A 22222-nucleotide genomic window follows, 5' to 3' on the forward strand; every position below is an offset into this window, starting at 1 on the left:
ACAGTAAGTACAGGGACATTCCCCCGAGGCAAGTAGGGTGAAGTGCCTTGCCCAAGGACACAACATCAGTTGGCTTGACCGGGAATCGAACTGGCAACCTTCGGATTACTAATCCGATTTCCTCACCGCTCAGCCACCTGACTCCCATGACAACGTTTCACATTACAAGCTCAGCATAATGTAGTTCTGAGAACACCCAGTAACATTACTAGTATATAGTGAAATAATACAAAAACATAACTGTAACTGTGGGAACTGAAATGAGATGTGGATTTCCATTTTTGCTCTCAATCTGCTGTGCATCATGATAACACTGTGTGTTAATATCTGCTATAAAACGTACAGAGAACACAGGTCAAAGTATGCCTTACATTATAGTAAAATGTCTCCTGCGTAGACAAAATTCATGATCACTGTGGCACATACAAGATAGTGGTATGCCACCTAGTGGTATTAATTAGAAAGTACAATGTACACACTGTGATAAAAAAAATCATGCTGTGATATCATGCATAAGGCATGAAATCCTCAAAGAAGCATTATCTTTAAAAGGCAAAGCTTTGCAATAAACACAACCCTGATGTACAGTAAAACACAACCCTGAAATAGACTTTGAATCTTTATTACATACACATTTTGATCATGTTAACAACCTCTCTTTCAGTCCTTAAATGTACTGTATGCTTATTCTAACATTCCCAACCAGGCATCTGGTGACATTTGATAAATTATAAATTAAATCCCATGTTTTAAACATAGAATATGTACTTTGTTTCAATCCTCTTTGGCTGTCGTAATACAGCGTTAATACAGGTCAGGCCCAGGCCAGCTTACTCTTTGTTCCAGGCAGCCTCTGCCTGCTCAGGCTGGGCATACGCTGAGATGTCCTCGTACACTCCACCACCACATTGCTCTATCTCCAAGCCCTTTGTTAAGGAAAATTTTAAAGTACATTTGATTATTTTCACCACTATTCACAACCTCTTGATCCCTAACATTACTGACACAAAAGCAGATTCATTATTTAGTCAAAGAATTAAGTCATTCATTTTATAAACAGGGTACATTTCTTTATCTCCTATTATTTCTAAGATGTGATGTTGAACTACAAAATAAAAATACAATTTAGAGTTGTACATAACTATACATTATTGTGTGTATTTTATTAATGGACTAGCCTGATTAAGGTGAGAGCACTATTGTAACATGATAACACATTTAACAATGTTTTCTATTGTAATTATACATTCAATGAAAATTCCTCCAGTGCATTTTCAATAACCAGGTGCATCTTTGCTGAATCATTATCATCTCACTACATGACTCATCTACAAGAGGTGTTTGGATTTTAATTAACTCAAAGGTGACATGACATGAAAACTTCACAGAGGTTATTTAACATCAATATGAGTTCCCCTAGCCTGCCTTTGGTCCCCCAGTGGCTAGAATAGGTGTAAACCAAGCCCTGGGTATTCTTCTCCGCCTTTGAGAAAATTAAGGCTCAATTGCTCTGTTTGAAAATATCCTCCTTGTGACGTCACAAGGAGGAAGGTTACCTCCCCTCTCTCTGCTTTGCCCGTCCAGAGAATCTGGCCCACCCATAAGAAACTGAGCTAGGACCGTGCAAGTGTTTTTATCCTGGAGAGACATCATGGCTTGCAAACCAACGAAGCATTACATTTGCTCAGTTTGGACAGTTACTTTTGCTACATTTACATTTAGTCATTTGCTAATGGGAAGGTAGATAGCATCAAGTATGTGTGTGAATACACATGCTGTAACGACTAACGTGAGTGTACACTTCTTTGTTATTTGGACAACCTTTCTGCTGTTGGTGTTATGGCGCGCGCGATATCCGCCTTTCCCCTCATTGAAATGACTGAGTGTGTACCTCTGCAAACCAGGGTTATCAGATGAGAATGGGCAAATTCGAGGCATCTTACAGCAAAGGGGCTACAGCCATTGCGATACATCCATTGTAAACATTAGCGCATGGTGCCGCCCCTCCGCTCTTCATTAGCATTTAAAGCTACAGACACCAAAACAGCGCGTTCTGAGGACAGCTCCTGGTTGGACTGCTAGTAGTGGCTGTAATTCTGCACCAAGGCTGAATTTCGGGAAAGAGACTTCTGATACAGTATTAGGGGACCACTAAGGCTTATATAAAAGCATCCAAAAACAGCATGTTATGTCACCTTTAATGTATTCATGCTAACAATTAACCCTGTAAGACCCCTTGTTGTAAAATTACAACTTCACCTTTAGCTCTTTAATTGCTAATTTCTTTTTTTTTTGAAAGACCAAATTTAACCATCAACATTGCAAGGCAAGACAATAGGACCCATTGGTTATGGAAATGTGGTCGTTCAAAAAAAATCTTATTTGCAATGGGAGAGCTAAAGTTGATGTTGAAATTATAGGGTTGGGTCTTACAGGGTTAAGAAAAACTTGCATTATCCTTTAATTGTTTCCTTGGGAACAGCAGAATAAATTTAAAAGATCACAAGATTGTTCCACTGACAAATACCAAAGTACATGCATTCCCGACCCAAATTCCTCAGCCATAGAGAAAGCGATAGTGTGTGTATGTACTGTACAGTATGTAAGAGAGAGACCAGCTGTTGTACAGACTGTGCTTCCTGTTTGTCATGGCATGCTGCTTGTTCTAAGATAAGACAAACCAAATGTGAAGTAATGCATGCTTTGTCAGAATCTAATATTGTACTATCTTACCTAGCATCATGTACATGATGCATTAATTTCTTGAACAGGCCCTGAAAAAATGTATTGCCCTTAACCCCCTTTAGGTGATCAATGTACGATTTTACCCAATTGGTTCAATTTTTTGTTTTGGTCAAATCTGTTACATACCTCATAGATGTGGTCATGTTGAGGCTCTTCATAAATGGTCTCCTCTTTCTTGAACTGAAAATAAGTCGTTTTTCATGAGGTGACAAACACATTTAAGAATACTTTAAGCTACCAAACATATATTGTTTACTGGTACAGTGGGTAGGTCTATAGAAAAGGTTATCAAACATTATTATACAGCACAGATATTGAAGTACAATGTTTCTTACTAAGGTTTGGCTTCGTATTAAGGGAGCAACAACACATAGTGTCAACAGAAAGGCTTGGATCAGGATCAGAGCATCCTTCATGTTGCTCCTACGCACTGCACTGTTAAAGTTGTTTGGTCCTAAAAAGAAACAGAGTAAATTCAAGGGTACCATCAGGGCACCTCATCGCTCACTCAACTCTAATGTGTCATTAAGCTCTGAGGATGTACATTAGGTAGCACAATGATAATGACATGTAAACCCCTGACCCATGGTATGAACAACAGTTTATCTAAAGACGAATAACCAAAATTCAATGGAAGGAACCGATAATCTGGAAATTGATGTAAACACCATGCAGCTCTTACATCTACTATAGCAATCATCATTTACAATAAAACGATATTCCTTTCATACTTACTAAACACCTGCAACTCTGTCCCTGGGCCCCAGTTATGATTCATTTTGCAGAAGTACACCCCACTGGCTTCAGTGGTCAAATCTCGAAAGCTGATTGAAGCGTTTTGTGTCATACTCTTTTCCCTCATATGGATTTGCTGCCCGGCAGTAACTATTTCTCTTTCCGCAGAAGGTGTATTATATTTAGGGGCTTTGTACCATTCCACTTCAGCATTTTGAGTATGGCCGGGAGCCACACAGTAAATTATTACACTTCGGCCGGCCTTGACTCCATAGAAACGAGGCTTCTGGTTCAGGTTCAACTGTAGGGCAGTGGTTAGAGCCACTGTATGTGATGACAGTTAATAAGTAGCTAAAGTAAGTTCATCAAAACATTTACTATAATCTAATTACATTCTATGAAACATAACATTCTGTGTAACATGTGTCACTGCACCAAAGTCTAAGAAACCAAAGAAACCAAGAACTAAGAAACCAAACCTAAAGAAGAAAAAAGGATGGTAGAAAAAGCTGAACTGTAAATTCTCTAATATTACACATTTTTACTTTTATAAAATACAATAAACTTGGTTATAGAAGATTTCTATGTTATGACTGTAATGACTTGTGTCGGGTTACTTCCTCATTTACTAACAGATGTGCAGGAAATATGTTGGCTTGTGATAAAAATAACATGCAAAACATTATTGTACAGAAAACGTACATGTTAAATATTTGAAGAATCATGAACTTAGAACTTAAGTTTTAGTTTAAGAAGTACCTGCTAAAGTATGGAAACATCTCATATTCAATATACCTATGATGAACGGATATATACTGAAACCTTCTTTGAAAGCATCTCAATGTTTGTCTCATTGTAGGCATCAATGATTCTTACCTGAAAGATTCACCAAACACCAACAGCTTAACTGTAGCCAGTGCATGATGGCTGATAATACCTGATGTTAACTTAAATGTCAGAGATTCTACAAATCAGAAATTCCTCGGTCTCATGAAGCCTCGATTGTGTAAGTGGGACAAGAATAGCACTAAATTCAGTGGGTGTTGGTTACTGTATAGACCACACCTTTGAAGTGTAATATTCAAAATAGGACTTTCTTTTAGCCAATTCTACATATCAACAACTTAGAATATTCTTTAGCATCTTCTGACCATGGACATGGGAGAGTAACTGTCACTCTAAAAAAGTTAAATTAATTTGATTTTCCTTATATGGTCCCACTTCTAACCCTGTACTGTTTAGAGGTGGAAGATAAGCCAGGAAGACCACATGGAACCATATATCTATGCTTCAGAGGATACAATTGGGTTGGACTCAATTGTAATGTTTGTAAGTCAGCTGGTGCAAGCAAGCACGGCACATTTTACTAACAGATACCGTTTGACTGCCCACCCCTGACCTTTTGCTTGGGCAGCCTAACAAACACACGCAGGATAATGTGCAAAGCACATTTTGCACTAGTGGTTGTGTGTAGTGTAGATAGAGTACACACAATGTAAACTAACTTTAAAATATAGAATTAAATGGAATATTATTGAATATTTTATATACATAATTGTATAGAATGTTAGTCGGTGGGACCTTACTCTTCCCGAGTGGAAACACCATTAGCCCATTAATTACTTTCACTTCAAAAATATGACATATACAAACATCTACGCAATTGCTTTAGCGGACTGCTAATGTTCTGTAGACAACCAGTATATTTAATACACAACTAATCCCAAAGAGGTCACTGCAAGGGGAAACAAGATGCAGTTTAATGTGACAATTGGTCATCCGGAGTTCAACGTTTTCTATTTCAAGTCTACACAACTTTAAGAGGTGTTGTGAAAATCCAATATGAAAAGAGTCCAAAGAGACCATAAAGAACTAACTGATTATGTGAAACAAATCTGGTCAATAAAACAGTACATGCAAAACACTAATTGAGGAAATTAAGAAATATGAAATGCATAAAAAATAAAATAACGCATAAAACCAAAATGACCAGATCTTGATAGCAACCTGTAGTTAAGACATATTTTTGCCTTGGGTAAAAATAGAATGTGTGAACAGGAGTGTCATATGTGCTGCCTAAAGAGAACCAGCAGAGGGCCTAATGGCAAACATAATGATGATGTATTATATTTTATTATTAGATGGCGATGCAAACCTTTTTTACGTTTGAAAATCTATATTTATTCTAACAGCATGGTTCAATTTCACAATAATAATACATTTAATTCAGTGGATACAGAAAAAATATCTAAAAAACGTAGCCAAAAGTATATACAGGCAATGTTGATAGTAAGCATACTATTAAGACATTGAATATGACTATACTCTTTTATAAATGTAAACAGTGAAATGTATAATTAAATTACTTTTGTTTTAAGTATTGCACAGTGACAATTGGCAATAAACAAAGAGAAAAAAACTTCTCATATACCATCACTGAGGGTCTCGTCTTGTTTTTGTAACAGAAAGTATTGACTTTACTACAGCATTTTTATAAGACAGTCCCACGGCTAGTAAGTAGTGACAAATGTGTTAAGGGCCACTAGTTATGACTAAAGCACACTCAAACGCACACCTTTATTAATCTAATGTTATAGCAATATCTGATAAGCCACAGTACATTGTAATCCATGGAATTTAAACACTTAAAAATGGTTAATCTCCACCAATGATACTTTACCTATCCAATACTTCTTTAGTTACATTTAAAAAGACTAATACACTATGTAGGATACAACGAGAGGACAAACATTTATTCAGGTTTCATTCTATGAAATTATTTCAGCTTGTCTGCTTAATGAAAGTGAATCCAGAGTGCGAGTCGTAGGTAATTACTGATGGCTGTTTTGGATGATGCCATGCCACACAGCTGGTAAGAGGCAAATCAATAGTAGAGAAAAGTCCCAGCTTTCAAAGATGCGTGCGTTAATTACTTGAACTTGATGTTACAAAATATCAGTTGACGGAATTATTTCAGGAGGGTTCAGCAGTAAGTCACACTGTAAAAATTATGATATTTATTACTGTGCTAAGGGGTCATGAAGCACACTTTACAATGAGTATACATAATGTTAACAAATATAGAAGTTAACATGCATTGAATAATGCTTCATTGAAGTGTTATCATATACATGTAGATAATTTAAAAGGAGGTAAGAGTCCATTCAAATTCAAAAAGAGTAGCAATTGTTATAAAGTGCAGTTAGTAAAAATGATAATAATACAATAGTTGATGCATGTCCAGATTATGTAAAAGACCATTTGTTAACTGATGAATTTGAGACAAGCACAGAATAAAAATGATTTAGTAATAATAATAATAGCAAGTCAATTTTAGTTAACTGAACATACTAATGTGTAAACATTATACTAAGTATTGATGACTTTGACAAATATTCTTTCTCAAACCCACATTAAACACCCACCCAAGACAAAATTGAGTTGAAAACATTCAATGTATTACTATGGTTTGAAGATGCCTTATAGTTTTAACAACTTGAGCAAACACATGACAATAAATACCATGTCTATAAAGGTTAGTTAGACCTGTTGGACATAAAGATGAGACCAGCCTGGATACTCCTCAAGACAGGGGTGCCTCTGACAACTACACGATAAACTGCTTGAACATGACCTGGGGAGAGGAGAGTTATAAATAGTGCAAAGTAAACTGGGGTCCTTCAGAAAGAGCCAAAATACAAGTAAGAGTACAGCTGTGCTTTTTACACAGAGAAGCTCTGACTGTGTTAGCTTGGTTACATTGTACACAGTTTTTCATGGGCATACTGTGTAGTATTGTGCTTCAATAGTATTTAGCATTTTGAAATGGAGTGAAAACCCTCCTCAGTTCAAAACGACATTTGCATGGACAGCCTACTTAAAAACCTCATTTGAAAACTCAATTTAAATAGATATATTTCTTCATTATATTTAAGTGAACTACCTTACTTATATTTTCTCTTGATACAATAGAAAAGTGTGTAAAGTCAAAAAATGGCCTTACAAAATATGAATAGAAAAACATGACCCCATTTATTTCGTCTGATGATCTATAAACTTGACTTTAACATTCACAGCACTATCAGCTATGTGCAATCCTTTCTTGTTGTGCAGTGTAGAGAAGTAAATTGCATTGTTTTTCACATTATAAACACCTTATGAATGACCTACTGTGCTGTTTGTTATACAATTGTCTCTCGTAGGTTGCCCAAGGATGATGAAAGCTTGCGGATGGGGGCAGAGTGTAACACCACCTCATTTGTGACTTCCACAGGGACAACCAGTTGGTGCGGTCCAATAGACTCCAACCCATGGTCCGGGCTTTGCTCTATGTAGTCTGAAATCTGCTCAGATGTTTTCATAGGAGGGCTTGGTAGTGCTCGCAAAGAAGCCAGCTCCATCTCCTCAGCAAGGTTTGTGTTGCTCCCATACAGCACGTTCATCTTTCGTGCTAGCAGTCCCTCTTTCTCCGGTGGCTCCTCATCTTGCTCTCTCTTTACCAGCCGCTTGGAGCGCCTCATGAAGCTGGCATGTCGGATGGAGCGCTCTAGCAAATGCTTCCGGTAGAACCTCTGGATGACAACTGCAGCAGCCACCTCCTCTTTGCGGCGCAAAGTAGTGGTGATAGGTGCAAATGAGGCAGATGTTGGGTTGCTCATGATGAACTTAGCCTCAATGCTCTCCCGCATGGCTGCCATCTCCACTGTGTCACCCAGCACCTCCTGAGTTACGGCCAGTAAGATATCCAGACAGTGAATCCTATCACCAATAACCAGAGGAAGGTCCATGTTGACAAGACGAATACGGTTGGGTTTGGCTACCCGAAAGGGCTCCTGCAAGGTATCGCAGAATTCAGAGAGACGTTCGTAGTCCAAGAACTGGGTTGCCTCAACATCAAACTTCTCCCAGGTCTCATTAAACATCTCAAAATCATCCTCACAAAGCAGGTCACCGCTCTCCTCCTGAGCCACATTGAAGTTTTCCAGAATTATGGCAATATACATGTTGACAACCACCAGGAAAGACACGATAATATAACTACAGAAGAACATAATGCCCATGCCTGGGTTTCCACAGTTGCCTCTCACATCCGAACCTGGATTCTCAACATTGGGGTCACAGTCTGGGGGACCACTGTTTAGGATTGGAAGTAAAAGCGCGTCCCAACCTGCCGATGTTGTGATCTCAAACAGGCAGACAATACTACTACCAAACGTTTGAAAGTTAAACATGTCATCAATGCCAGCCTGCTTTTTCACATAGGCAAAGTTTGACATGCCAAATATGGAAAAGATAAACATGATGAGGAAGAGCAATAGGCCAATGTTGAATAGAGCAGGAAGTGACATCATCAAGGCAAACAGAAGCGTCCTAATCCCTTTAGCTCCTTTAATGAGACGAAGAACTCTGCCTATTCTGGCTAGTCTGATGACTCTGAATAGGGTGGGTGACACAAAGTACTTCTCAATAATGTCTGATAGCATTATACCTGGAAAAAAAGAGATACTCTTGTTAAGGAGTAGTTTAGATGTTTAAATCTTTTTTTGTATCATTGTCATGTAAAAGGAGGCAGATACATACCTGCGACAGAAAGGATGACCACTACAAAGTCAAATATATTCCATCCAACAGTGAAGAAATGATGTCTCAGGGCGAACATCTTTAGGAAGCACTCTCCAGAAAAGACTATAATAAAAGCGAGGTTGATTTTGTACAGAAAATCCTCTTTCTCTGCACTTTGGTCATCAGTCTCCACCATCATGGTTACCATGTTGAGGCAGATCAGAACCATGATGAAGATGTCAAAGAACTGCTGCGATATGAAGTCAAACACCACACCTTGGATTTGGTTCTTCAGAGCAGAGGGGCACAGGGGAAGACAGAAGGATACATTTGCAGTAAGTCATTCGTGTTATTTGGGCTGTTTCATGTGCAGAGTACAGAAGCTTTACACAGTCGACATGGCTTGTCTTGCATTTTAATTTGACGTGTTTTGTGCTTGAAGAGGTTTGTTTGTATTTGTATATTCAGACTAATATTTAGACGAGATGTATGTGAATATTTCTAATAAAGGTAATAAATCACTGCTGCTACTCCTACAACTACGACTATTCCTCACCCCCTGATAGTGCTGTAATAAGGGTGTGGTTACAAGTGAATGACACTTCTGTATGGCATACCGTTGGTCTTGGTATGGGCTTCTGTGGCTTCTTGGAGCCAAGTTTCTTCATAGCGTTGTAGTATTTCAATTGCTCCTCAGTCATGAAGAGGTCTTCTCCTCCAAAGTGCAGAACCAAATGACAAAAAAGTATTCTGGTCATTCATAACTTTAACCACAAACAAACACAATTTCTTCAATATAGTGCATCCTTACACTGTTGTCTGAACTAAATCATTCATAGACAAATCATCATAAAAAATCATTGTAAATTGATACTTATCTTTTTCTTTTGCTGATTGAAATTGTCTATTATGACACCAATGAAGAGATTGAGAGTGAAAAAGGATCCGAAGATGATGAATATAACAAAATACATGTACATGTACAGGTTGATCTCGTATGAAGGCTGCTCCTCAACCTAAGGAACAAAATGAGTTGTATAAAGACACATGGATAGGGAGTCAGGTGGCTGAGCGGTTAGGGAAGCGGGATAGTAATCAGAAGGTTGCCAGTTCGATTCCCGGCCGTGCAAAATGACGTTGTGTCCTTGGGCAAGGCACTTCACCCTACTTACCTCGGGGGGTATGTAAGAGCATCTGCTAAATGACTAAATGTAAATGTAAATGGATAGAAAACTCTCAGACATTTCTTAAGATAAAATATTACAATATATTAAATACAGTCAAAGTTGACAAGTATAATTGTGTTAGTATACCTCTCTTGAATCTACTGCAGCATACATGATGTCCATCCATCCTTTAAATGTAGCCTGAGAAAAGAGTGGAAAATAGCATAGACTGTGATGTTGTATGGGTACTGATTAATTACATTAGCATTAGAATGGCAAATCAATTAATTCAGCAGCACCATACCAATAATCTGCAACCAAAATTATCATTATCATGACTTTATATCTAATAGCAATACAACTAGATGTAAAAGTCACTGCAATTACATTGCATAATCGTAATAGGTGGCATCGGTTCAGTCAGGAGACTCAGCTAGTATTTTAGCATTTTATCTATATCATTTAGTATTTTGGTATATTTTTATTCTTGAGAGCACAGACATGTCCTCTTTGAAGGTATGGTTCTGATTTGCGATAGATGTCTTCCCAAGAAACTCAACTTTGGAAGCAGAGAGCTTAGATATCCATCATTCCCCCTGACAGACGGAGCAACGACAGAACCCAGATGGAGACTAGGGTGGTAGGGAGGGAACAATGTCAGAGGAGAAGTTCCTCGTCTTAAATAGATTATCCTATAGACTGTCTGACGCAAGTGCTCTCCGAGTCTCCGGCCTGAACTATCGCCCATTTATCACACATGTATATTCAATAAATGGTCTTTACAGGGCCAAGAGAAAGTAGTCAAAACAGAAGGTTGTTATACAAAACAATATCAATTACTACATTAAATTACTGCAAGCCCCCCCTCACCCATATTCTACCTTGTTCCACTTAAGTTTTAACCTATGCTGTTCCGAATATCTTACCCCTGAATATAGTGTAGTTACAAGAAAATTAATGTGAGATAATGTTACATTCTTGACATAAAATGTCTAGCAAATGCTTCCTGTTTTGTGCAATGCATCTCAATATATATATATAGGTTATGTCATTTAACTTCTTCCTGTATCCAGTCTACGTTTTGGTTTCCAGGATAGAGGTTGTTAAGCTCACCACTTGCAGCAGGGAGAGGTAGCCCAGACCAACGTTGTCATAGTTGACCTTGACATTGGTCCAATGTGCCTCCTGGGTTGCATGCATCAATGCTAAACAGTCGCTCTTGTTGTTGACCTCACTCATAGGGAACAGCTCCTCTGTTGTGGTGTTAATGCAACGGTAAAACTTTCCAGCAAACAGATTGACCCCCATGATGCTGAAGATGAGCCAGAAGATCAGGCACACCAGCAGCACATTGAAGATCGAGGGGATGGCCCCAACGAGAGCGTTTACCACCACCTGTAAAAAGACAAAAACAAAATATTGAGGTTACTGCTGTCAGATAATTTGCAGTTGCAGACATCCTTGTCAGACATTGAAACGTTTCAGTGTAGTCACCTTTATCTCAATCAGCTATGTTACAGCAACCGTGTAAGTTTACAAAACAACTCAGTCAGCATATAAAGGAAATACCTTATTAATGAATTGTATTAATATGTTCATTTAGCAGATCATTTTATCCAAAGCAACATACAGAGGGGGAATCAAACCTGCACCATCTTTTGCAGTCTAATGCTGTCCCACTGATCTATGCCTATCCGGTTAGTACGGACACTAATCGCTAGTGCAGAGATACTGTTTTGTTTCAGTGCAACCTTGAGTTATGTCTGATCTTCTTATTTCATGTTTGGGGATGCCTTTCTAAGTGTGTGTGTGGATAGGGGTAGGGGGTGTGTGTTGTTTGTGAGTAGTGACTTACTCTCATCCCCTCAAACCTTGACAGAGCTCGAAGAGGTCTTAGAGCCCTGAGTGTTCGAAGGGATTTGATTGGTCCAAGTTCTGAATATCCCATCAAGTTGGCTCCTAAACTAATCAAGGAAACCTGAGGCATTGAAGGACAGGTAAACATAGTAACATTACTGCTTAAAACGACTGCTTCAGATTTTTGTGTCTATTATTTGAAAACAAGAAACTTACATCAACAATGAGGAAATCCAACCAACACCAAGCATTGGTGAAGTAGGTCTGGAAGCCATATGCCACCCATTTTAGGAGCATCTCAATGATGAAGACATAGGTGAAAATTTTATCAGCATACTCAAGGATGATTTTAATAACTCTGCGCCTTTCGATGTAAATGTCTTCAAATGCCTGTCAGATGAAAAACAGAGACTATGGTCAGACTGCACTTGAACTCAACAGTTGTAAGACATCAACTGTGAGATAACTAACCAGAGCTCCACTGCTAAGGAGGATCATGAAGATGATAAAGGTCTCAAAGTAGTCATGCTCCACGATGGTGAAGCAGGTCCTGCGGAGGTTCCACCATTTCTTCCCTTTTCCTTGAGTAGTGTCGAAGGTGAGACATGGCCATCTTCTTATACACTCTGAGGGGATAAACATGTACATCAATATGTTATTTTATTGGTTGCTTTGATTTTATCAGTACTTTTACCTGGGCACTGCATTTTTATGGTTTTTGGACCACTAGGACCAGAAGCCTCAACATTATGAGGCATCTTTTTCCTCTAAATGAGGAAAGGTCTGACGATTGGGTCGGAGAGAGATATCAGTCTGGAAATAGTATAGTATAGCAGGGTTTCTTTGCATTGTTGTTGGATTTGTAGTTGAAATGAGACAATGTAAATGTCAAATTTCATGAAACTTTCATTCTTGTGTACCTTCAGTGAAGCAGGCTTCTGGTTCTTCTGGCTCAGGTTCCTCCTCTTCCTCCTCCTCTGCCTCGGGCTCAGGAGGCTGGTAGTCCACAGTGCTGCACACTGAGGACTCATCATCATCACCATCTTCACCTGTCGACTATGACAGAGCAAAAACATAGACTCGGGTTGGGTAGAAAGACCTACTAAGTCAGCTAACATACAGGCATGCTGATTACTGCGAGACAAAATCACAAAAATATATAGATTTTCCCTCATTTGTGTTCAAAATTAGATATATTAACCATCTTCTAACCTTCTTCACCCTAACATTCTGGGTATACTCTGGGTATAATTTCAATACCTCTCAGAACTGTTGTGAACCATTCATTAACTTTGCATAATAATCAGAATTTGCGTCATACCTTTAGATGTCGGTCATGTTCGTTGTCTTCATCTGAGGACTCTGACTCTGAATCATCATCGTCGTCCAGTTGTTCAAAGTCTGACTCCCCTTGTGCAATAGGCACTGTGAGGCGAACCTCTGAATCCAAATCCACATAAAACCCTGAGGGCCTGCCCTCAACCAAACAGTCCGACTTCATGTCTGTTACTTGGAAATCCTGGCCAGTGTCCAAGTGGTTCAGCTCAAAAGCTTCCTTTTGGGGCTCTCCTTCACCTCCCTCACCCTCCTCGTCTTTATTAGCTTTCTTGCCCAGGATCTGTCGGACCGTGCCGATGACAAAGGCCTTGGCCCAGTCAATTCCCCGAGTTATCCTGCCAAGGGCAATCTGCAGATTGTTCATCTCTCCATCGTCATCGCCACTGGAAAGGTTATCTCCGCTGAACGAGCTCAGTAGTAAGGCTAAGAAGAGGTTCAGAACCTAAAGAATCAGAGAGAGTAAGAAATGTTTTATTGTTTGTTTTATCTTAGGTAGGAATTTTCTTTTCTTTGATGATTCGTTACTAAGTAGTTGATCATTGTAAACTTGTAAAGCGTTACAAAATATATATAAAGTAAATATAAATTTCACACTGCAGACACTGTAGTGTATCATTCCATTTAAAATGTTTACTTGATTTTATAGTAGTCAGCCTTGTATACCTACATCAAACCACATGCTACATACCTTGAAAAAAAATCTAGGTAACCCAACCATGTGAAAAGTTTAACTCAAGAGCGATTTCTATACACAACAAGTATCAAGTTAGTGTTATCCTGTCGTAACGGTGCATTAATAAATATTATGTTGTCTAGTCGTGGATGCTATCTTTAGTGTCTAAACCCTGTTAGCTAGTTTCTCGGTGTCGATTTCTAATGTTAGACATAGATCATGGTTACATAGGCCTGGGGCAGACTGATCTCTCTTATTCCACTGCAGGTGCTGTGAATCAGCAAGGGGCACAGGAAAAGGGCTGATGGGGGAAAAACCCCAGAGATGTCAGGAGGTGTAAAGAACGAGAAAATGTCATGAGATAAGGCATCTGAAGAAGCTGGGGAAAACTGAGTCCACTGTCAGGAGGAGAATGCACTATTGTGAGTGTTGATACAAATGTTCTGTTTCAGGCGGACTCCAGGAACACCAAAAAATTTGTTGTAATAAAAAAAAAAAAATCTAATGAATGAACATCACGCATTGGGCCAAATATTTGTTCTAACTGTTTGACACATCATTTGTGACTTTAATTTGCAGACCTGCTCCTACCTCCAGCAAGAGAGCAAGACAGTTAATGTGACTGAACAGATCAAGACGGCCATTTAGATTTTTGTATTATGTATAAAATAGAAAAATTCAGGTGCTCACTGGATAAGTGCACGTAATACGTAGGCTGTGGCGTTACTGCAGCGGCCTTGGTTTGAATTTGGCCTTGGCCTTTTTCTGCATATCTCTCTCCCTGTTCACTTACAATGTATTCAATAAAGCGTGAAAAATGCTACTTTTTCCCTAGTGTACATCTTTAATCTATTGATTGAATTCAAAGAACTGATATAATGTATTGGTTTATGAAATATTCACAATATGTTGAGAAATCAAGTGGTAAAAATAGGGCATGGGGCATAAAATGGAGAACCTGAAAGTATGAACGGGTCACACAGACCCTGCAGAACAGGGTTTAGAAACAAAGGAACACCTCACTTTTTGTTGAGATCCGTCTATACACAAGTGGAGTGGGACTGCCATGCTCAATGCAGTGTGGTATCAACAGGAAAATTGATTATCTCTCTATCAATTGAAGCACATTTCACTGACGCTTGGGTCCTATTCCTTGTCTCTCAAACAGGGCCACATCACTCACTCATGACGTCCAGCTGTCCATGTTAGTTCCCTACCATGCCAGGAGCCTTGCTTAAGCTAGGTCTTAGCACATACTCAAGGTCAGTACCACAGTTTGCTGGCTCAAGACTTTTTACTTAAATAGAAGCACCCACCCATCAGCCCCCTTCACAGTAAATGATGTGCCCTGCTTCACACTGTTTGTTGCACACAGTGCAGCTAGACAGGGCAGAGAAGAGGAGCTCTAGATCAAAAAAAGCCAAGTTGATTTTGACACATCACGGTACCCTCTGCTTTTGTTAGCTTGTCACGATGAGCGGTTTCCTTTTCAAATCTATGAATAACCTGACAGGAAATCCATTTGGCTGGAGTTGTAAATATGCTGCTTATGTGATCAGCTGCTAACAGCTCATCTGCATTCTCTAGTTCTTGCAGTTCAAGGCATAATGTCAGGAAGAATTAGTTTAAATACTTATTTTTAGCAAATTCTGAAGCTGTTTGTCCTGGTGGTTCTTCCGGCTGTCCAGCAATAGACTCATCAACACAAGATCCTTTGGACTGACTAAGTATTACAATACCATAGATCAACAGAGACGTCAGACAACAGATTTTGACAAGTTAACAGCAGTGACAGATGGACAGAGGTCATGTACTGCTTATATTGTCAAGTGGCTTTACCTGTAATCTTTAGAATGGTCACTACTTAAAATATGTATCTTGCCTTGGCCATCAACTACTCATGTTACCATAATTATATAGCATGAATCTGTTTACCAGAGCTGCTTTAAAAAAAAAAAAAAAAATGTTATTATATACATTACGACAGAGAGTTAACATAGCTATTGTGTGAAATCTATGCGAAAAATAGGTTGACACTGAGATCAGCATGAACATTACTTGTGAAGAGCTAGGAGTTGTAATGAGTGTATTAAGGCATTTCTGTACTCACCACCAGGTTTCCAATGACCATTACCATCATGAAAACCATCAGACACATCCCGGCTCCGGCCACCTCCATACAGTCCCACATGGTCTCAATCCACTCCCCACACAGGATGCGAAAAACAATCAGGAAGGAGTGGAAGAAGTCGTTCATGTGCCAGCGTGGCAACTCACAGTCTATGGCAATCTTGCACACACACTCCTTGTAGCTCTTGCCAAACAGCTGCATGCCAACCACAGCAAAGATGAAGACGATGATGGCCAGCACCAATGTCAAGTTTCCAAGAGCGCCCACGGAGTTTCCAATGATCTTGATCAGCATGTTGAGGGTGGGCCATGACTTGGCGAGTTTGAAGACACGCAGCTATCTCCAATACAGCGCAAAGTCAAACAAAGAAACCAAATAAGGAAAGTCAGTTTACTCTGACAGAGATTTCTCTCATGACATTGTCTTTGTTTTTAGAACGCCTTAACGTGATACACTAATAACATTCATTCAGTCATTTTCATTCTATAAAGCAAGCAAGGGATATATTGAGGTATCCAGATGGTGCAAGTGCAGTATCAAATATGTCTTACCAAACGGAAGGACCTGAGGACCGACAGACCCTGAACATTGGCCAGGCCCAACTCCACTAGACTAAGCGTGACGATGATGCTGTCGAAGATGTTCCAGCCCACTTGGAAGTAATAGAAGGGATCCATGGCCACAAGCTTAAAGACCATCTCTGCAGTGAAAATCCCTGTGAACACCTGGGGGAGAATAACCATGTTAATTGTTCTGATATCAGGAAACAAATGTGTACATATGTGGCCAAAGCACATCACAATGTGCATTATATATTTGTTAATAATTAATTAAGTATTGGTCCTCATCTACATTATCATTTGATCAAACAAATATGGTATTGAGTTCTGTGGACATGGAGTCCATGTGTCATAAATAACTTACATTTTAGGGTTGGAAGTACAATATGCTAAATTATTTTAGTAAAAAAGGTAAAATGTTGTCCCATATAAAAATGTTGTGTAAGCTGAAGAGGCCCTCTGAAAGTTGTTTAGTTTAACACAGACAGCTCAGTGCCAGTGGAATGTCAATTTCATATTTTTGGAGCAGCTCACTACCTTCTAGTCAATTATGTTTCGAGATTTCCTCCATGGCTTATTTTGAGAAACCATTGCCAATCAAACTCAAGCTGGAGGAAAGTGCAACATTTCGGACAAGATTTGGGGGTGCTGTTTTTCTAAATGTAATTGATTTTATAATATTACCTAGCACAGATATAATGGCCCTTTAAAAACAATGACAGTCTTAGAGTGACAAAATTGTTTTCAATCTCACCAGGTTGCCCACAGACAGCATGTGATCAAACTCAGGAGTCATGGGGTAGTGCTCCATAGCCATGAAGAGTGTGTTCAACACAATACAGATGGTGATGCCTAGGTCTACAAAGGGGTCCATCACCACAAAGTTCACCCACTGTTTGAAGACCACCCAGGGTATACAGCAGTCCCACTTCAGGAAAATGTCAGCAAACTTATACCATCCAGGTGGACAAGGCTTTTGTGCATCTTCCAAATCTATTAGATCAGAGATAGGGACAATAAATCCATTCTTGATAATTACAAAATGTAGCTGAATTTGAATAATAATAAAATAAACATATAATTAATAAATATATGATTTTAAGAAGACAAAATGCACTTTTAGAGATTAGCCGTTAATTTATAATATAATTATATCAACTATTCAGTTAATTCAAAATAATTTGGTTATCCAATTTATATATTAACTCAGTTAGCAAAGTATTAAGGAAAGCCTAGAAATAGAATACACAGTGCACCACAATTCGTGGCTAATGGTGCCAAGTCACCCCCAGGCTGAAATAACCCAAGCTTAGCACCAGAGGGGCTTACCACTGTATGTTAACAGGGATCTCTCCATCACACAATGTGATTAGCACTCCTGTGTGGCAGGTTGCAGACAATGCTACTGTAATGGCTTTGAGATTTTGTATAACAAGATAAGCTAGGCAATTACTATTCACATTAGAAGATGCACCTGCCACATATTTATACATACTCTTAAGGGAGACTGGGGAAAATTGTCACGGGGGTACGTTGCCACAGTTTATTTAATTAAAATAACATGTGGTTTGATGAAAAAGGTACAAAGTTGACTAAGTTGGTTACAACACTCCAAGTCAAAACACTCCAAGTCAAAACACACACACAAAAAATGGTCACAGTGTATTTTACCAGCAATAACTTTGTGTGATATATTATGACAATTGTCATTTAATTATATATTTTATTTATGGATATTATAATATAGAGAAATATTCTTATTACAGGAGATTTACATATTACTGGTGTGACAACTTGCTCTGGTCTTCCCCAAAATATATTGTACGATGCATGTCTGTTGCATGTGTAAAATACAACCTTACAAGTTAAGGTTAATTGCTAAACTTTGATTGTGGCAAATGACGAAGTGACAAATGGAACACTACATAATTTACACAATAGGAAACCTAAGACATAATGACTAATAAAGACTATACAGTATCCTGTAAATGATGGATGAAAATGATGGATGAAATATTGTACCTAATAATAACAACAGGTTACTTAATACTTATACAGATTCGAAAAGTGAATTGTTGCACAGTACACTTACTGCAATGTAATGTTATTATATGATAATGAATGTAATAAAATGTTATACTAATTCAATTGACCCATATAATTAACCATCATATAAAAGACCATCATTGTCATCAATTTGAGGTTTTTCTCCTACCTTCCATCGCATTGGTGAGAACACTTATAGCACTCGCAGTTCTATGTTTCAGGACGGGTTCTTCCAGGAAAACCATGTCATGAACAGAGCCCAAGGACTTCTCTCTGTGCTCATTTTCTTCTGCAGACTAGAAAAAAGTGAAGGTTGTCATCTTTATCATAAAACAACATCCAAACAAACATGCTCCCCAAAAGTAATAGACAAAAGAATCAAGCAAACATTGAATACATGAACCAAATGAGCATGCATTCCCAACAGTCTAACCTAATTCTGACCTGTGGACCTTTAACCTAATAATGTAAACAAGCAGACAGGGTCACAGACTGACCTCCTCAGGAGACACTGGGTTGAGGACCAGACGGGGGATGATTCTCCCGTTACAATCCTTGATGACTTCATCACCCCCGCCTACGCTCCTTTCATCGTCCATAAACTCAGACCCTGTGTGATGACTGAGAGCTTTGTGACTGGTAAGGGTTGCCTGGCTCCCAGAAAGAACCTTTTGAACACAAATGAAGATCATTGAACAACTTAATTGAGATGTGCATCTAATGTCATTCTATTTTTATTTTTTATTTTACATTTGCATTGTATCACAGTGATTAAAGTGTACAACCAAAACACACAAACTAGTCACCTGACCTGTTCATCGCGCTGTCTGATTAGCTCCAAAAGCCTTTGGAACTCCTCCTCTTTATCTTTGGCCTCTGCCAAAGTGGCCTGATTCTGTTCATCATAAGCCATGGCAACCACAGCCAGGATCAGGTTGATGAGGTAGAAGGAGCCCAAGAAGATGACCAAAACAAAGAAGATCATGTAGGTCTTTCCAGCTGCTCGCAGAGTCTGCATGCAAAAGGGAACACACAGATAAATTATTTAAACACTGGCCCAGTTTCATACATATACAGACATATATTAAACCTAGTCTCAAAGTGAGAGCAATATTCAATAAATTTCTCAGTTGAAAAGGTTTTTGGGCAAGTACTAGGTATAATCCATGTCTGGGAAACTGGGCCTGAATCAGATACTATACTTAGGTCTGAAATTGTTTGTCAACATTTACATTACTAACCCTAACCCAACATTTACCATTGTGTAGAAAACATAAACAACATATACTGCACCAAACATCACTGCAAAACAAATAGACATCCAAAAAAGAGTTGGCATAGCTAACAGTAATTTATTATTATGTATATATTATTTAGTATAGGTACCAACCAGCTGAAACAGGTTCTCCCAGTAATCCTGGGTCATGAGTCTGAAGAGAGCCAGGAAGGCCCAACCAAAAGAGTCATAGCTGGTGTAGCCATAGTTTGGGTTCCTCCCAGCCTTCATGCACATGAATCCTTCTGGGCACTTTCTATCAACATGGCAGTGGAGAATAATCAGTGTGGACTGAGACCATGCTTTCACAGTCCATAAGTTCTGCATAAAAATATTGTTTAAGAGAAGCTAATTTGACCCATGTTCTGCAATTAAACACATGGATTTCACAAAATATTGCTCTGCAAGTCGTTGTAGAAATAATATTTGGCTGCTTGAAAATGCCGCAGATCTCTACTTAGGCAAACTTTCATCTCAGCCTCTTGAATTTTGGTTGACTTAAATCTCTGGATATTTTCACGCACAACCCCGCATAGCGGTTCCTTGCGGTTCCACAAACTCATTACAACAGACTAATTGACATTGTGCCATCTCAATTTCCTTTGAGGAATTTGCAATACATTAAAGTACCATACCCAGCATCAGAGCTGTTTCCACAAAGAAGAGCATCCAGGCTACCTTCCAGATAGTAGTGATTTTCTATAACAGAAATGCATCAGATCAAATTTGTGTACATATGTACCAACATAAATTATATTGCTAATTAGTTATAAAACTTACCAATATCATCAATATAAGCTTTGAAATCAAAAGTACTGTTGAAATTTGTTTCATTGTAAGCCACGGTGTCACTTAATGTTGAATTAGAAAAGAAATCTTCAAATGTATTGTTTGTAGAGATGGGCCATCGGACACATTTATTACGAAGATTTCCCATGAACAGTTGCAAGCCGATGAGGGCAAAGACGGCCAGGGCAAATACAGTGAGGATCATCACATTTACCATCTTCTTTACTGACTGTACCAAGGCACCCACAATGGTTTTCAAACCTGACCAAATAAAAAAGAAATGTAATCATGGAGATTGAACTGCCTTAACTACAGTTCAGACAGTGTGAATGCAGAACGTGAATTCATAAAAATATGTGTTGTGGAATATGCAAATAGGGCAGAAAATAGTCTGGTCAGTGACTTTTCTTGCCCTCAACAAGGATGGGCTGCATAGGAAGACTTACCAGGAATCACTGTGATTGTTTTGAGGGCACGAAGTACACGGAACGTCCTCAGGGCTGACACATTGCCTAGATCTACAAACTCTGTGACATACCTGACATGAGACACACAGAGCAAACAGCAAAGTCATCAAATTGAGTAAACTAACATTTCTTTAAAGATAAACACTCTACAAAATCAGATCATATACCAAAATATCCCCCCCAAAATATGTTTAATTTTAACCAACTACATCTGGTTGTTGTTTCATCAGTAGATGAAAAATAACTAATAATCTCCATTATTTAATAGTGGATCTTGCGGTCACAAAAAGATGTATTCTCCAATACTCACGCCATGCTGATCACCATGAAATCCAGCCAATTCCATGGATCTCGAAGGAATGTAAAAGACCCAACACAGAAACCTCTAGACAGCACTTTAGTTGTTGCCTCAAAAGTATAAATACCAGTAAAAACATACCTGCGAAAACATAAGCAACAAAACACATCATAGCCTTTCAAGTGTTATGGAAATTAGCATTAAAGGCAAAGTACATCAAATTAAATGACCAAAAACATTGCTTCAAATCAGTAGAATGTGTGATTAATGCAGATGTAAGTACAGTATATATGTAGCATATGAAGCACTATTAACCTACTCAACAGTTTTACTCCATGGAGGGGGGTTGCTCATCGTCATGAACACGCAGTTCGAAAGAATGGTAATCATGATGAACAAACTAAATAATTTGATATTGAGTCAAGGGTAAATGTTGGAAGCTTGATTAAAAATACCAACAGCCCCATTGTTTCTTAGTTGGTGAGACGGCTAAGCACATCTATCTAATTATAGGAAATAATGAAAATCTTGATTTACATTAGGCTAATTTGAGAATATGTAGTGACCAAACATACAGCT

The 22222-nt window shown here is 38.6% G+C and overlaps 2 protein-coding genes across 2 annotated transcripts; both read right to left on the reverse strand.

The window, feature by feature from the left end:
- Positions 1–162: 162 nt before the first annotated feature.
- cd79b (CD79b molecule, immunoglobulin-associated beta) lies at positions 163–4464 on the reverse strand. Its single transcript, XM_067245325.1, has 5 exons — positions 4357–4464; positions 3481–3804; positions 3081–3199; positions 2872–2925; positions 163–926 (listed from the first exon to the last, which is right to left on the reverse strand). The coding sequence occupies exons 1-5, from the start codon at positions 4400–4402 to the stop codon at positions 831–833; spliced, it is 639 nt and encodes a 212-aa protein (XP_067101426.1). The 5' UTR covers positions 4403–4464; the 3' UTR covers positions 163–830.
- Positions 4465–5383: 919 nt separating this feature from the next.
- On the reverse strand, positions 5384–22046 carry scn4aa (sodium channel, voltage-gated, type IV, alpha, a). The gene is made up of 23 exons (XM_067244829.1): positions 21963–22046; positions 21656–21784; positions 21325–21416; positions 20870–21139; positions 20725–20788; positions 20204–20345; positions 19625–19825; positions 19311–19481; positions 18983–19109; positions 17522–17760; positions 16759–16932; positions 16187–16543; positions 13387–13845; positions 12986–13121; positions 12537–12691; positions 12282–12455; positions 12064–12186; positions 11322–11603; positions 10356–10409; positions 9921–10058; positions 9660–9764; positions 9061–9331; positions 5384–8968 (listed from the first exon to the last, which is right to left on the reverse strand). The coding sequence occupies exons 1-23, from the start codon at positions 22031–22033 to the stop codon at positions 7662–7664; spliced, it is 5241 nt and encodes a 1746-aa protein (XP_067100930.1). The 5' UTR covers positions 22034–22046; the 3' UTR covers positions 5384–7661.
- Positions 22047–22222: the final 176 nt, after the last annotated feature.

Source organism: Osmerus mordax, chromosome 10 (assembly GCF_038355195.1).
Source record: "Osmerus mordax isolate fOsmMor3 chromosome 10, fOsmMor3.pri, whole genome shotgun sequence".
Taxonomy (NCBI): Eukaryota; Metazoa; Chordata; class Actinopteri; order Osmeriformes; family Osmeridae; genus Osmerus; species Osmerus mordax.